The following is a 17,566-nucleotide window of genomic DNA, read 5'->3' on the forward strand; positions in this document are numbered from 1 at the left end:
ACTGTGAAACCCCGTCTCTACTAAAAAAATATACAAAAAAACTAGCCGGGCGAGGTGGCGGGCGTCTGTAGTCCCAGCTACTCCGGAGGCTGAGGCAGGAGAATGGCGTGAACCCGGGAGGCGGAGCTTGCAGTGAGCTGAGATCCGGCCACTGCACTCCAGCCCCGGCGACAGAGCAAGACTCCGTCTCAAAAAAAAAAAAAAAAAAAAACCTTAATACTGAATACCTGCTATGTGCCAAACACCGTTCTAAGTGCTTGAGATTTATCACTGAATAAACACAATAAGTAAGTAAACTGTATATTACATTAGAAGGTATCAAGTGGAAGAAAACATAGAGGACTAGGAGTTGTAATTTTTCCTTAATTCGGCATAAATTTATATATATATAATACTATTATTCTCATCCCTTTCTTATCCTCTTATATAACACAAATATATTAATAATAGTTAATTTTATATCACAGTATTTGAATTACAGGATAGGGAGAACAAAAATGAACATCACCAATGACTTCGCAGCCTCTTTTGGGGAAAAGGCTGGCATATTTTCCATTGTACATAGAGTAATTGTACCATGTTAGATGGAAGTATGATTTTCTTATTGACTTATTTGGAGATTAAATATAGATTCTAAAAATGTGTATGGGTATCAAGTTGACAAGAGGTGAAGAGGTAATAGTTCTATGTATCAACTTGGCTAGGACGTGGCACTCAGGTATTTAAGCCAACACTAAACTAAGTGTTGCTGTAAAAGTATTATGTAGATGTGATTAACATCTACAATCAGTCGACTTTCAGGAAAAGATATAATCCTCTGTAATCTGAGTGGGCCTCATCCAGTCAGTCAAAAGGCATTAAAAGCAGAACTGAGTTTTCCTAAGGAAGAAGGAATTTGCTTGTGAACTTCAGCACCAGCTCTTCCCAAGGGTTTCCAGTCTGTCAATTTGCCCTGAATTTTGGATACAAGTAGCCAATCACCACAATCACATAAGTCAATTCCTTGCAATAAATCTCTTTTTTTTTTTTTTTTTTTTTTTTGAGGCGGAGTCTCGCTCTGTCACCCGGACTGGAGTGCAGTGGCCGGATCTCAGCTCACTGCAAGCTCCGCCTCCTGGGTTTACGCCATTCTCCTGCCTCAGCCTCCCGAGTAGCTGGGACTACAGGCGCCCGCCGCCTCGCCCGGCTAGTTTTTGTATTTTTAGTAGAGACGGGGTTTCACCGTGTTTGCCAGGATGGTCTCGATCTCCTGACCTCGTGATCCGCCCGTCTCAGCCTCCCAAAGTGCTGGGATTACAGGCTTGAGCCACCGCGCCCGGCCAAATCTCTTAATATTAAGTATCCTACTGACTCTGTTTCTCTGGTAGAACTCTGACTGATACAGTCAGCTACATAGAGAAAATAACATTTGGGCAAAGACTTGCAGTTAAGCATGGTGTGTACAAGGAACAGCAAAAAGGCCAGTGTGGCTGAATAAGAGTGAGCAAGGGGAGAGACGTAGGAGAGGAGGTTATTCTATTTAACCATAAGAAGCAGCAGAGAAAGTACAGGCTGTGAGTTGAAAGGTCTCCTTTAGCATCCTTTCTATCATAAGCCAAGCCCATATCATGACAAAAAGTGATGTTACCATCATCCAAATATGTCTCCTTCTCTAAAATGGTACAAATGAATGTTCCCCATCTCCACTGTTGACAAAAGCTTCTGGTTACTACAAGGAGATCTTTTGTAGCTAACTCATTGTACATTACTGCATATATTCAGAACATCATTTGTGAGCTGAATCATGTTGGTAGTGTCTCCACCAGGGGGTATGGAACTCTGGAGCCAGGCTAGAACGTGGATCCAAAATCATCCAAACGTGGATCAAGGACTGACGAGCCATCTACAGTCCATGGGACAGTTTACCTGTTTTCCTTGGGTAAGACAGTGGTTTGAGAAGGGTTAATGCTTCTAACTGGTCCCGCCCAGATGTAGCTGAAAAAATAAAGACCAGGATTCCAGATCCAAGATGGCCGAATAGGAACAGCTTCCGTCTGCAGCTCCCAGGGTGATCAACACAGAAGACGGGTGTTTTCTGCATTTCCAACTGAGGTACCTGGTTCATCTCATTGGAACTAGTTGGACAGTGGGTGCAGCCCACAGAGGGCAAGCCAAAGCAGGGAGGGGCATCACCTCACCCGGAAAGCACAAGGGGTCAGGGGATTTCCCTTTCCTAGCCAAGGGAAGCCATGACAGACGGCACCTGGAAAAACGGGACACTCCCAGACAAATACTGTGCTTTTCCAATGGTCTTAGAAAATGGCACACCAGGAGATTATATCCCATGCCTGGCTCCATCGATCCCAAGCCCACGGAGCCTTGCTTACTGCTAGCACAGCAGTCTGAGCTCCACCTGTGAGGCAGCAGCCTGGCAGGGGGAGGGGCATCTGCCATTACTGAGGCTTGAGTAGGTAAACAAAGCAGCCAGGGAAGCTTGAACTGAAGGAGATAGAGATACCAAAAACCCTTCAAAAAATCAGTGAATCCAGGAGCTGATTTTTTGAAAAGGTCAACAAAATTGATAGACTGCTAGCAAGACTAATAAAGAAGAAAAAAGAGAAGAATCAAACAGACACAATAAAAAATGATAAAGAAGATATCACCACTGATCCCACAGAAATACAAACTACCATCAGAGAATACTATAAACACCTCTATGCAAATAAACTAGAAAATCTAGAAGAAATGGATAAATTCCTGGACACATACACCCTCCCAAGACTAAACCAGGAAGAAGTGGAATCTCTGAATACACCAATAACAGGCTCTGAAATTGAGGCAATAATTAATAGCCTCCCAACCAAAAAAAAGTCCGGGACCAGAGGGATTCACAGCCAAATTCTACCAGACGTACAAGGAGGAGCTGGTACCATTCCTTCTGAAACTACTCCAATCAATAGAAAAAGAGGGAATCCTCCCTAACTCATTTTATGAGGCCAGCATCATCCTGATACCAAAGCCTGGTAGAGACACAACAAAAAAAGAGAATTTTAGACCAATATCCCTGATGAACATCGATGCAAAAATCCTCAATAAAATACTGGCAAACCGACTCCAGCAGCACATCAAAAAGTTTATCCAACACAATCAAGATGGCTACATCCCTGGGATGCAAGGCTGGTTCAACATATGCAAATCAATAAACATAGTCCATCGTATAAACAGAACCAACGACAAAAACCACATGATTATCTCAATAGATGCAGAAAAGCCTTCAACGGAATTCAACAGCCCTTCATGCTAAAAACTCTGAATAAACTAGGTAATGATGGAATGTATCTCAAAATAATAAGAGCTATTATGACAAACCCACAGCCAATATCATACTGAATGGGCAAAAACTGGAAGCATTCCCTTTGAAAACTGGCATAAGACAGGAATGCCCTCTCTTACCACTCCTATTCAACATAGTGTTGGAAGTTCTGGCTAGGGCAATCAGGCAAGAGAAAGAAATAAAAGGTATTTAATTAGGAAAAAAGGAAATCAAATTGTCCCTGTTTGCAGATGACATGATTGTATATTTAGAAAACCCCATCGTCTCAGCCCAAAATATCCTTAAGCTGATAAGCAACTTCAGCAAAGACTCAGGATACAAAATCAATGTGCAAAAATCACAAGCATTCCTATATACCAATAACAGACAAAGAGAGAACCAAATCATGAGTGAACTCCCATTCACAATTGCTACAAAGAGAATAAAATACCTAGCAATACAATTTACAAGGGATGTGAAGAACCCCTTCAAGGAGAACTACAAACCACTGCTCAACAAAATAAAAGAGGACAGAAACAAATGGAAGAACATTCCATCCTCATGGCTAGGAAGAATCAATATTGTGAAAATGGCCATAGTGCCCAAAGTAATTTATAGATTCAATGTCATCCCCATCAAGCTACCAATGACTTTCTTCACAGAATTTGAAAAAAACTACTTTAAAGTTCATATGGAACTGAAAAAGAGCCCGCATAGCCAAGACAATCTGCAGCAAAAAGAACAAAGCTGGAAGCATCATGCTACCTGATGTCAAACTATACTACAAGGCTACAGTAACCAAAACAGCTTGGTACTGGTACCAAAACAGATATACAGACCAATGGAACAGAACAGAGGCCTCAGAAATAACACCACACATCTACAACCATCTGATCTTTGACAAATCTGACAAAAACAAGAAATGGGGAAAGGATTCCCTATTTAATAAATGGTGCTGGGGAAACTGGCTAGCTGTATGTAGAAAGCTGAAACTGAACCCCTTCCTTACACCTTATATAAAAATTAATTCAAGATGAATTAAGAACTTAAATGTGAGACCTAAAACCATAAAAAACCTAGAAAAAAACCTAGGCAATTCCATTCAGGACATAGGCATGGGCAAGGACTTCATGACTAAAACACCACAAACAATGGCAACAAAATAGACAAATGGGATCTAATTAAACTAAAGAGCTTCTGCACAGCAAAAGAAACTACTATCAGAGTGAACAGGCAACCTACAGAATGGGAGAAAATTTTTGCAATCTACCCATCTGACAAAGGACTAATATCCAGAATCTACAAAGAACTTACACAAATTTACAAGAAAAAAACAAAAACCCCATCAAAAAGTGGGTGAAGGATATGAACAGACACTTCTCAAATGAAGATATTTATGCAGCCAACATATACATGAAAAAAAATGCTCACCATCACTGGTCATCAGAGAAATGCAAATCAAAATCACAATGAGATACCATCTCACACCAGTTAGAATGGCAATCATTAAAAAGTAAGGAAACAACAGATGCTGGAGAGGATGTGGAGAAATAGGAAAGCTTCTACACTGTTGGTGTGAGTGCAAACTAGTTCAACCATTGTAGAAGACAGTGTGGCAATTCCTCAAGGATCTAGAACTAGAAATACCATTTGACCCAGCAATCCCATTACTGGGTATATACCCAAAGGATTATAAATCATTCTACTATAAAGACACATGCACATGTATGTTTATTACAGCACTATTCACAATAGCAGAGACTAGGAACCAACCCAAATGTTCACCAATGATAGACTGGATTAAGAAGATGTGGCACATATACACCGTGGATTACTATGCAGCCATAGAAAGGATGAGTTCATGTCCTTTGCAGGGACATGGATGCAGCTGGAAACCATCATTCTGAGCAAACTATCACAATGTCTGCTTTAGGATGGGAGGAAGACGGTTGGTGACAGGTCTTTACTGAGAAAACCAAACACCACATGTTCTCACTCATAGGTGGGAATTGAACAATGAGAACAATTGGACACAGGGCAGGGAACATCACACCCTGGGGCCTGTCGTGGGATGGGGGACAGGGGGACAGATAGCATTAGGAGAAATACCTAATGTAAATGATGAGTTAATGGGTGCAGCAAACCAACATGGCACATGTATACCTATGTAATACACCTGCATGTTGTGCACATGTACTCTAGAACTTAAAGTATAATAAAAAGAAGTTAAAAAAATTTTTTTAATGAAATAAAATAAAAATAAAGACCAGGCACCATCAAAGGCAGATAATGATAAGTTGGGTGCATGAAACCTAATAAGATACCTTGTCAAGGCTTCCTAGCCTCTCGCTCCAGCAAAAAGAAGAATGCCAAATTTTCCTTACTACAAAGATTACCAAAATAATAATAATTTTAAGTATATTTATTAACATGTAAAAATGCTCATGATTATATAAAGTGAAGAAAAGGCAACACAATCACATTTAATGTACACACTATTGCTAGATGTGTCTCAACTTCATAAACAGTAATGTGAAAAAATGAATTTCTTAGCGTTTAGGAAATAGGATATCTACAAAGAAACAAGTTAAATGCACACACCAAAAAAATGTAAAATGCCATGTGGTTGTTGAGATTGCAGGTAATTTTTATTTTCTTCTTTTCACTTCCTGTATCTTCTTTGCCTATAATGGTATGTATTGCTCTAATAACAAAATTGTTTAAAAACTCCTTCCTGTACACGAAGCACTTCTAGCTCCTCAAAAATGTGATCTGACACTTTTAATCTCAAGCAAGCTGAAACAGAGCTTTTCCAGCCTGCTTTTGCACATGGGAAAGTAAAAAGCTCAAAGGAGTTAGGTCACTTACCCAGTATCACACATTGTAGTGTGTAAGCCCAGCCAAGACAGGTGTCTGGGGGTCCTGAAGGTCCTCTCCATGATAGCACCTAGTTTTGTGCCATTGCCTCAGCCCATGCACCCCCTAAAAGTAAGGCTCAAGATGAGCTAACCCCTTGCTCTTACCTCTGCCAGGCGGGAGTGCTTGTGGACATTCTCGCCTTTTTGCACGCTTGGAGCCAGCTGCTGCAGGACACCCCTGCTGCTTGTCAGTGCTCTTGTCAGCCGAGCAAACTTCCCCCAGCCTGAAGCAAGTGGAAGAGTGAAAAGACAGGGTCAACCACATCCCAAAGGTGCACAGACATTCACATTAGAAGTTACACTGTCAGAAACAGACACCCCCAATGCCCTCCTAAGCTCCCAACAGTCACTCTGCATCCCTGCAAGCAAGACCCACTGCTCAGAAAAGCACCTTGTGTGTCGCAATTTGCTTTTCCCCTGCACTTTCACTTCATCCTAATCATAGTTTGTGAAGCTGGTAGAGCAGGTTTTAGTACCATTTTACAAATAGGGAGACTAAGACACAGAGTGCCTGGACAATGAGAGTCTAGAACATCTCTCCACTCTGGCCCAAGCCTTCTTCACCAGATAATACCAGGTAATTGAGATGGTTCTCTGATTTGGTAACTTGGCTCAGGCTGTTTCCAATCCCCAGGCTATCTGATCTTGCAGAAACAGCTGGTTCTGGGTTTTAAACGGACAAGCTAGTTCAATGGCCATTCTATGCATTACCTTCTGCAAGGCCAGAGGAGTAAGAAATGATTTCAACCCCTGAGGAGGTGGGGGAAAAGCAGTGGCAGATTTTAGTCTGCTTTAGGATGGGAGAAAGATGGTTGGTGACAGGTCTTTACTGAGAATCGAAGATGTCTGAGTGATCTTGACACCTTTTAAAGGCCCCCAAAGACAATTGTCCATTTCAACACTCAACAACCCATCTGTATCATGCAGTTGCCCCATGAGACCCTTGAAGTCCTGTCAGGATTCTCAAGACCAGGCTTGGGTTTTAGGAGCTCCAAAAACCCAGACTTGGGGTATATAGCAAATAAACACAGCATGCAACTATTTTTACATTACAGCTAAAAGCAGGACTAGGTGATTTTATTTTTTTATATCCTTTAGAGTTTAGAAGCATTCAGCACCTTCCAGTAGAAATCTCATCTGCCAAATTTTACCCTGGAGCAACTTTCCAAGACAGAATCCAGAGGACAATGGAGTTAAGCAGAAGAATGTCCATATTTTATTTTTCTATACAACCTTTGAGAATCATAAACTGGATAAATTTTTGTCATATAGTAAGAAGAGCAAATCAGCTCTTTTTTATCTCATTCCAGAAGTGCCAGGCTTCAATAAAAAGCCAGTAGTGCTTTCATCCACCTTGATGCCACGAAGCAGAAATGTGGAACTGCTGGGATTGGCTTGAAAAGATACGCATAGTGGTTTGACTGTGGGTGTGCGGGGTATCCCACTAATGTTAACAGGAGGGGACAGCATGGACTCTGTAGGGGTCTTTGACATCTCCCCCAGTGTCAATGAATGTGCTATGGGAACTATGAACTAAGATTTTTTTAAAAGTCACTTTCAGAGGAAGGCTCTACTTTAGCTTAAAGTAAAGCTGAAACTGGATTCCAAAAAGCTTTTCGAGAAGAGCAGAGAGTTTATTTTTCAGTCAGTTGTGTATGTAAACATCAGCAAGGGCTCTGCATCCACCCTACTACCACCACCAGCGTGATCTATATACTGTGAGAACAGTGATGAGAGGGAGCTGGCAGAGCAGGTGCCCCAAACCCCTTGGTTCATCACCTGATATAACATAAAAGAATAAAAAGGAATATCCCTGGACCTCTGGGCATTTCCCTAGACTCAGGATAGCCCCTCACTCTCTGGCCTAGCCCTGATTCTCTTTGCAAGAGTGGGTTCTTAAAAGAGTGGGCTCTCGGCTGGCTGAGCAAGGGCATGGGAAGGTGAGTGGGTGTTGAAAAGGAAATGGATGAACAGTGTGAAATTTGCATCACACTTCTACCCACGATGGGCAGGAAGGAAGGAAATAAATTTTCTCCCAAGTTCCCAAACCCATATTTTCTTTCCTGGGCTATAGATACTTTATAATGGCAATCATGCCTCGCCAGATGAAAAAATAGATTCATTCACTCATGTGTTAATTCTATAAACATAATTACTAGGTACCAGGCATGGTACTAGATACTAGAGATACTAACATGAATAAGACACAGATTCTGGCCTCAGAGAGCACATACTCTAGCAGGGAAGACTGACAATTAAGAAATCATGACATAGTGAACTAAGTTCTATGGCAGGGATGAGTACAGAATGCTATGGCCAAGACTGTCAAAAGAAGGCATATACCTAATCCAGGCTGGGGAGACAAAGCAGGTTTCCTGAAGGATATGGCACTAGAGCAAAGTTTTAAACAATGAGTAGGAATTAGGTAGACTTAAGGAAAGAAAGACATCCCACACAGAAGGAACAGCACCTACAAAGGCAGAAAATTATAAAACAGGGTAATATGTCAGTGAAGAACAAGACATTCTGAATGGTTGGATGAAGGGCCATGGCTTATAAGTGGGAGGGGGATGGCAGGCATGTCCTCAGATGATGCTAAAGAGGTTGGTAGGGGCCAAACCAAGAAGAACCTGGACAGTAAAAACCTACAAGGTAAGTTAAGAACCTTGAACTTCATCCTGAAACCCACCGAGAGCCACTGAAGGACTTTAAATGTGGTGAGGAGGGAGATACACATGCCAATTTGCATTTTAAATGAACAGAACAACAAAGTGGATAGTGGGCTGGAAAAAAAAAAAAGACAGATAGAAGGTATGTCAGGACAACAGGCAAGAGACCATGTGGGCCTGGACTAATGCTGCGGCCTGGGCCAGGGGTCAAGGGGAGTCTTGAGGGCAGCTACAGAGTCAGGACTCTGAGAAAAATAGCTATAGAGGAAAAGAAAAGGCAACCTAGGTGGCTCCTGAGTTTCTGATTTGGGTAACAACTGGGGTGACAGCTATTCAATGAGATTAAAAGCATATGAAGAGCAAACCAATTTGGTGGAAGATAATACATACAATTTGGACCAACAATGTCCCTTACAGCAGACCCATCAGAAGAATCATTTCTGGAGAAAGTGAAACTCCTATTGTCCAAAAGGCAAAATGGGAGGGGACAACCCAAACCGAACTTAGCTCAAAATGGTCTTGCTCAGGGGAAGTCAGATAGTCACTTTCCACATGATTCATTGTCATCCTTCAAGGAAGGATACTGGCCTACCCCTAGCAGGCTTACTTGCTCCCTGTATTGAACCCCAACTTGCTTTAGGCAGGCATATATTAGATCATTGACTGTGCTTTACTGTTTTATTTGCTTACCTGCCTATGCCTTCTCCCAAATAGACTCAGAGGCTCTTTCGCAGGCATTTCCTTGTGTCCAGCACCTAGCATGAGGCCAGGCACCCAACAGGTGAATACAATAGGTGTACTGGACAAATAAAGAACAAATTTTTTTTCTCTCATCACCCTACTTCTGTCTGGGTTTGCAATAGATATAAGGTCCCAAAGGATAGGCAGCCCATTTCACAAACTCTCTTCAGTTTTAGGGGGTATTGCTGTGCCTCTCTTTTGCCAGGCATTTCTGCACCCACTCCTCCAATTATATCCCACTTGTAAGTTCAACACTGAATAGAGCTCAAATGAAGAAACCCCTGGCCCAGGATTCTTCCAGTTCCATCACAAATGTCACCAGCAAGTTAGGCATAGCAGAGCTGTGGATGCCATGAGAAAATTGAAACCATACATAATAAGGAAAATGAGAGCGGAAGTGGGCAGGAGCAGAAGAGGAAGAGTATAGAGAGAAAAAAGACAAAAGGAAAGGAACACAGTACACAATATAGCAATCAGCTAAAAGGTATTTACTGGGTCTTTTCTTCATTCTCAGGAATGGAGAAATGGCTTTTACCCTGTCTTGACCCAACAATGGCTGGTGGGTGTCAACTTAGCTGAGCCACCAGTGAACCTGAATCTTTCTTTTTCAGGCCAGAAGAGATGGTGCTGGGATAAGTTAGAATTCCAATTCCTCTGAGAGTAAGTCCAGGGGTACCAAAAAAGACAGAGGACAGCCTTGTCCTGAGATACAGGGTAAGAAATTCAGAGGAGTTGATAGCATAATCCAAACATCCAGCAGAGAATAGTGGATACAGGGTACAGCATGGAGAGTCAGTGTGGACCACTGCCTAAGCATCCTCAAGTCTCCTCCCACAATCTTTTTCTTACCAACGTACAAAGAACCAAAAATCTAGAGTGGCTTCTTCAAGCAGCAGTTACTAAATCGTCACTTTCCCATCAGCCTAATGGCAGAGACATAAAATGTTAACATTGAAGAGGGGTGGGGCCTGTGACTTGTGTCTATTACTATTTCTCCCATGTCCAGCATGAAGATACATGGAGAAGGGTGAACAGTTACAACAGTTTGCCAGAGCCTTCATCCTGCAGTATTCTAAATCTCTGGCTCTCAGAAACGTACTCCAAAGTTTTGCATTCCTTTTGTTGTCTGCATTTGGCTCAAGTTTAACTCTGAATTTAGAAGTAAACAAGTGAATCTTTGAAAATGAATTTGCTCCTTTAATATGAGATTAGTTGGTGGGATAATAGAGAAAACAAGAGGACTGACTCATCCTTTGGTGAGCAATGTAAAAAGAGAAAATTCTGAGCTTTCCACTCTAATTCTATACTCATTTGCCCAACCCTCCTGACTCAGAAGAGAGAATGTGACAGAAACATATCCCACAGCCTACTCCCAATTATCTATAACAAAAGAAAAAGCAAGAGATAAGGAACAAATGAAATCACTAGAGCATCACAGATTCTCATTTTAGGCAGGAATTCCTACCTACTCTCTCATTCAGCCTTTAAGCACATACATACACACACACACACCAGAACTGTTAGCAAACAGCAAACCTAACTTGACTTTCATTCCCTGCTCCATGCCATCCGTGGGCACTATTTGTCAGAGAGTAAGAGAATTACTGTCAAAAGACAGAGAGCAAAGTGAAGATGAGGAAGTCAGAGGCCTACCTAGCTCATAAAAAGGACGGTGAGAACTGGTACACCAAATGACAGAGGGGGCTCTGGAAGCATTTCCAGGACCCACCCCCTCTGCCTGAGGCTCTGGGTAGAAGAGAAGTTACTTTGTGTCAGATCCTGAAATAGGCCACTGTCAATTATCCCATGTGTTGGACCCTTTGTGGGTGACTTGTGGGAAAACTGGGGGCATAAACTGGCTTCTTGTATCACTATCAGGATGTACCCACCCCAGCCCCAAGTCCCCAAATTAGGTACTACATGATTTGAGAAAACAAAGTAATTTTAAAGACAATTTGAACATAACTGATTTAAAAGGCTAATATGGTGGTAGGAAAACATCCCATGGGGCTATGCCAAAGAGCAATTATCTGGGAATTTTCTGGGGTTTTAGATTATCCACATTTCCATTCCATCTCCAAAGTGAATTCTAAACAAGCCTAAGTCAGCAAGACTCGTAAGACTCTTAATGGTGACTGAGGTGCTGTACTGAAAACCCAGCTGGTCTCCCGGAAAGAAGCTGCTGAGAGTACATCCAAGAAGAAATGTCAAGCCAGGAGAATAATCCAGCCACATGGCAGCATATTTTCTAGGATCTAGACTTGATCCCTGTAGCAAAAATTGCAGTTTATAGACTTAAAATAACAAGGCCTAGAGAATTATCATGTGCTTCCATCATAAACACACTAATATAAAGTTTGACTTGTCCTAAGCAGACCACCAAACCACAGTGGGCCAGGGGCACAATGACATGGCAAGTGGGAAGGTCTGAACATATCTGCCATGGCATTTGAAATTGACAGGCTTATAAAGCCATGTCTTTGAGGAGACATTTAGCGTGGTCTACTAGCAGGATTCCTACATCGAGGGCTAATGTGTGTGTGTGTGTCAAATTTTTATGAATCAAGCCAGAAGTTACTCCATTTATTTCACTGACAAAAACAATTAATATCTGGTCCCCTCAGCTAAGAAGAAACAGAGTAAATGTGTGTGTATGTCCTCATGAGTGTCTGTAAGTATGTATGTGTATATACCAAAACTCTTATCAACAAAGAAATGCATCATTGAGGCAGGTTAAATGAAGTGGAGCATTTTATTCCTGGAAAATAAACCTAAGTAAGTCTCACTACATCACTCTGATTTATCCCTCTTTAGGTTTCATTAGCATCAAATGCAGGCACCTACATGCCAGGTACGGAGCACTCTGTTAGGTATGCTTTTCCTACTAAATAATAACAGCACATAGGCCGGGTGCGGTGGCTCAAGCCTGTAATCCCAGCACTTTGGGAGGCCGAGACGGGCGGATCACAAGGTCAGGAGATCGAGACGATCCTGGCTAATACGGTGAAACCCCGTCTCTACTAAAGAATACAAAAAATAGCCGGGCGACGAGGCGGGCGCCTGTAGTCCCAGCTACTTGGGAGGCGGAGGCAGGAGAATGGCGTGAACCTGGGAGGCGGAGCTTGCAGTGAGCTGAGATCCGGCCATCGCACTCCAGCCTGGGCGACAGAGCCAGACTCCGTCTCAAAAAAAAAAAAAAAAAAAAAATAACAGCACATCACCTACGAATGTTCTGGAGGTAATAAAAAAAACATTTTGATTCAACCGAATCACATGTCTTAAATTTTTAAGAGAAACATTGCAAAAATAAATGTAAAAATATTCAATTGCCTTCAAAATACTACTTTTGAGTTTATTAGGTTAAAAAAGCAACTGATCTTTCTATATGGTAACAAGATGATACTTAATCATGAGTGAACCCACTGCCATGAAATAGCTACTGCACTGAGAAATCTTCAAATTAGAAACTAGAAATCGGGCAATCATGTTTCTGTAAGCAAAGGGAGACTTCAGGTGGCTGAAACACTGGCTGAGAGACTTTGCATCTGCTGCAGTCTTAAAACCAAAAGGCAAGCTGAAATTGATTTAGTGAGCTATCAGACAGTTTTAAAAAAATAGGATGCACTGGTATTCACAGTACTGTGCTCGGAACTCCATAAATGTGAGTGGCTAAATGTGCCAGGATTTTAAATACCCTCAGAGGACACAGCCCTTGAGAGAGCATCCACATAATGCTTTTTGTTTCCTCCTATAATGCTCATTTAACAACAGAAATTTTGTCACATCAAAAATAATATGTCTCAGTTTAACTCTCCCCTGAACTCCACTCTCACCTCTTTGCTACATCTCAGAAAACCACAAGGAGCAGAGTTCTCCAGCAGAGCTGAAAAATCAACCACAGAGTCAGGTAGCACTGCAACATGAAAAAACTCCTAGCCTCTTGGTTATCTTGAGTGTAAGCTATGAATGAGGGATGTCAAAGAGGTTCTATGTCACCCCCTAATCCAAAACCTCTGGGACTAACATGCCATCTTTTTTATGTCCTGATGAGCTGAACCTCTTCAGGGATACAGTTGTTGCAGAAACCCTGAGCCATCTCCTTTCCTGGGTCCCCTATGTTATGCAAACAATACATGCATATGATATGGCTGAGATGAGTGCTAAAATCTGTGATCACACAGCTAATTAAATGACCCATATAGAAATGTTACTCAGGATCTGGCTTCATTAATGTCATGTTCCAAATGAATTAACCAGTCACAGACTTAATCAACCACAGATGCAAAGATGTGCTAAAGTCTGCTTTAATAATCTTGAAGTGCTAGAATTCAGTCAAATCTAAGAAAGTTTATATATAAAGCAGATGAATGTAGCCATAGACAACCCCATTTGTATGACTGACATTTGTTATGTGAAAACTTAAAAAGATTCTGAGGATACTAGAGTTGCCAAACTATCTTATTCTGCCTAACTAATATCGGAAAGGGTTAATTATTAAAGGTATGAAATTGATTGAAATGCTTTCCTAAACAAAGTGTTTTTTCTCCCCTTCTCCTCCCTGGATACACTCCAGAATGACACAGTGCTTTGCTCCATACAAATTAAAGTTAGAATCTTGAGGTTTGTAAAGTGATTGCCTTGACAACCTCAAATTCTCTGTAATGAGAGCCACACTAAAGACAAAAAAGGTATAAATGTATCTGTACAAGTGAGAATTACAAACCTTTACATGAATCATCCTCAATTGGCTGTTTGAAAGCTGTTATGTCACTGAAAGTGCAAAGAAATAAAACCACTTTATCCTGTTCGTTTCGAATTGGAGCAATTTTCACAAAGAACCACACAGGTGTCCCTGAAAGGAATATCAAAAGATTGGTCAGTAATTTGCATTCTCATTTGAGGGGCTATGGAAGCAAAGACTTGGGAATGAATAGGTACAAATATTAATTCATTTTTCAAATGGTCTTATTCCTTCAAGTCCTGGGTTATCATTACACCATAAGTTTTTTTTCTTGCTGGAATAAAAACTTTCACAGTGACTATTCAGTAAGGGGTTTCTCCTGTTCAACTAATTTTCTAAGTGCAGATCTCTTAACTTGTAAAACAATTAGGAAATAGATTGAAAACCCCACCTGATCTTATGGAAGAAACTTAGGTACCAAGACCTAAAGACTTACCTTAGACCACATAGTAGACAGTAAAGAGTAGGGGCCAAGACAGGCCCTGCCAACCATGACCAGCAGACCATGCCAACTCAAATTTCAAACTTCATCCATTGCTAAAGGATCCCAGGGTCAAAATCCAGTTTAGGAATCCACCAATTTGACTCATATGACCAATCACACATGGGCCAGAAACTATATTTCTTTTTTTTTTTTTTTTAGACTCCCAGGCTGGAGTACAATGGTGCAGTCTCGGCTCACTGTAACCTCTGCTTCCCGGATTCAAGTGATTCTCCTGCCTCAGCCTCCCGAGGTAGCTGGGATTACAGGCACCCACCACCACGCCCAGGTAATTTTTGTATTTTTAGTAGAGGCGGCCAGGGTGGTCTCGAACTCTCAACCTCCAATGATCCGCCCACCTTGGCCTCCCACAGTGCTGGGATTACAGGCATGAGCCACTGCGTCCAGCCCAGAAACTATATTTCTACATCCCTCTCCTTAAAATAAAAATCTAAGAGATCCAATACAATGGTAAATGACAAGCCATTGAAGAAGGAAAGGAACACCACAATGATTCCCCCATACAAAGCTCTCCAGAAAAGGAGGATTCCAAGCAGGTTTGGGCTTCGATCACATTAATGCCATAGGAAGCTCAATGAATGTGTTTCAATATCAATCCTTGTTCCTGAGGTACAGTGAAGGATAAATGAGTTCTTCCTAAGCTCTGTCTTAATTCACAGAAGGAGGTAGTCAGGGCTATTCTGACTGGCTTTTTGGAGAGGGTACCCACTCAGGTATCAACAGTCAAATATCTGCATAGTCACTCGCTGGCTTCCCAAAAATAATTAAGGAAAATAAACAAACATTTTCTAGCCACAGAAGACATCACAGCAAGAAGCACCAATTTATTCTATGATACAAAATTAAATGAGACACAAAGCAATGTTATGTTCTTTTCTTCCTAGTTCTTATATTCCAGTTCCTACAATAGCATCTAGAAGAACTGAATAACTATTTGTTGAATTTTGCATTACTGGCATAATACTTAGTATACTATTTTACAACCATTTGCAAATCAAAATAAAGTAGCTATTTCCCCATGCTAAGTAATAGTTTCCTATGTAGCCAGCACTGTGCTCAGCATTTTACATATATTATTTTGTGAGATAGAGAGCAGACAACTCACTGAATCTTGGAGATGAAAATAGATCCTCAAGAGGTCACCTGGCTTTCTCTGTCCACAGTCACATCAAACTCTGTACTGTACACCAGGGACAGACAGACATCTCTGATTAACATTAGGCTTAGTTAGCTAATCTAGCTTGACAACAACTGCTTTAGAGATTTAACTATACCACCTATTCACATGTCAGTAGTAATAACCCTGAAATGCACAAACCGGCAGCAAGTAGATCCAATGGAAATGTGTTCTCCTTAAATCTTGATTATCTATGTATTCCTCTATAGTTAATTTTAACCTTCTTTCCATTCTCTTTGTGTAATTTTCAGCTGCCAGTTTCTAGGTGTTCTGCAAATACCAACAGATTATAATGTCACCTTAAGAAGTGTTTTGAAAGAAAATTCTACCATATAAAAATCACAAATAGCATTTCAAAGTTAAGAATATGACCTTTGAATTGTTCACTGTTTTTGGAAGTATGTCTTACTATTCCTCCCAGTTTTTTCTCAGAATCTGCAGGATTTAAAACCACTTTCAATTAAGCAACAGAAAACTCAAAGTGTCACAGCAATTACGCTTATATCCTCACAGCTCTCAATTGTACCCTCTCTGTTAAGGCCAAAACACAAATAAAAAAAAAATTTTTGCTCTAAAAAAAAATTTAAGCATTTTTTCAGATGATAAACCAGAAAATACCACTAATTACTCCCCACTTAATAGGTGAATTTGTTTAAACTGTGTCTCTCTGTTGCCCAGGCTGAAGCACATTGTGTGTGGGTTCCTGTCATCTGATTTATTACTAATTTGACAAATGTATTACTAATTTGACCAATTAGTAATAAATCAGGTGACAGGAACCCACTCATGATGCCTACTCCTAGAATCTCCAGAACCCTCCCCTCCCAGCTACAGCCCTGCAGCCCATCACTGCACTGCACGGGCTGGGCCTGATGCCTGGGAACTTGCTCATTCTTCATGTTTCATTTATGACTACAGGCGTGGATGACACTAAGCCACATCTCCAAGATCATGAAAACCATTTTATCAGTTGTATTGGGAGGTCTTTTTCATTTGTCCACAGTTCAAGCTTATCATGAATGAACTCTCCCCACTTAACAGGTCCATTTGTTTAAAGTGTGTCTCTCTGTCACCCAGGCCGTAGTACAATTGCACGATCTCGGCTCACTGCAACCTCCACGTCCTGGATTCAAGAGATTCCCCTGCCTCAGCCTCCTGGGTAGCTGGGACTACAGGTGCATGCCACCACACCTGGCTAATTTTTGTATTGTTGGTTGAGATGGGGTTTCACATGTTGGCCAGGCTGGTCTCGAACTCCTGACCTCAGGTGATTCTCCTGCCTCAGCCTCCCAAAGTGCTGGGATTACAGGCGTGAGCCACTGCACCCGGCCATGTTCCCTAATTAAACACATACTACTCTGACCATTCCTTTTCAGTATCTAAATATATATCTTATAACAAAAATTCATACAATCAGGACATACTGCCTTAGCGTTCATCTTGAGCTAAATATAGGGACTTTTTAAGGGAAAGGACCTCCTTTTTCCTGATCTGGTGTTTCTCTGTGGAAGAACATCTTGCAGTGT

General features: G+C 41.3%; 1 protein-coding gene across 1 annotated transcript in view; it reads right to left on the bottom strand.

Annotated features, from left to right (window-relative positions):
* The window catches only part of KCNH1 (potassium voltage-gated channel subfamily H member 1), a 435,865-nt gene that overhangs the window by 374,720 nt on the left and 43,579 nt on the right, over nucleotides 1–17,566 (bottom strand). The window contains exons 4-5 of the mRNA XM_033197084.1: nucleotides 14,344–14,472; nucleotides 6,316–6,434 (exon numbers count right to left, since the gene is read on the bottom strand). Of these exons, the coding sequence (XP_033052975.1) occupies nucleotides 6,316–6,434; nucleotides 14,344–14,472 (248 nt within the window). The remainder of the gene's footprint in view (nucleotides 1–6,315; nucleotides 6,435–14,343; nucleotides 14,473–17,566) is intronic.

The sequence above is a fragment of the Trachypithecus francoisi genome, unplaced genomic scaffold, assembly GCF_009764315.1.
Source record: "Trachypithecus francoisi isolate TF-2019V2 unplaced genomic scaffold, Tfra_2.0 Lachesis_group5, whole genome shotgun sequence".
NCBI classification, from domain to species: Eukaryota; Metazoa; Chordata; class Mammalia; order Primates; family Cercopithecidae; genus Trachypithecus; species Trachypithecus francoisi.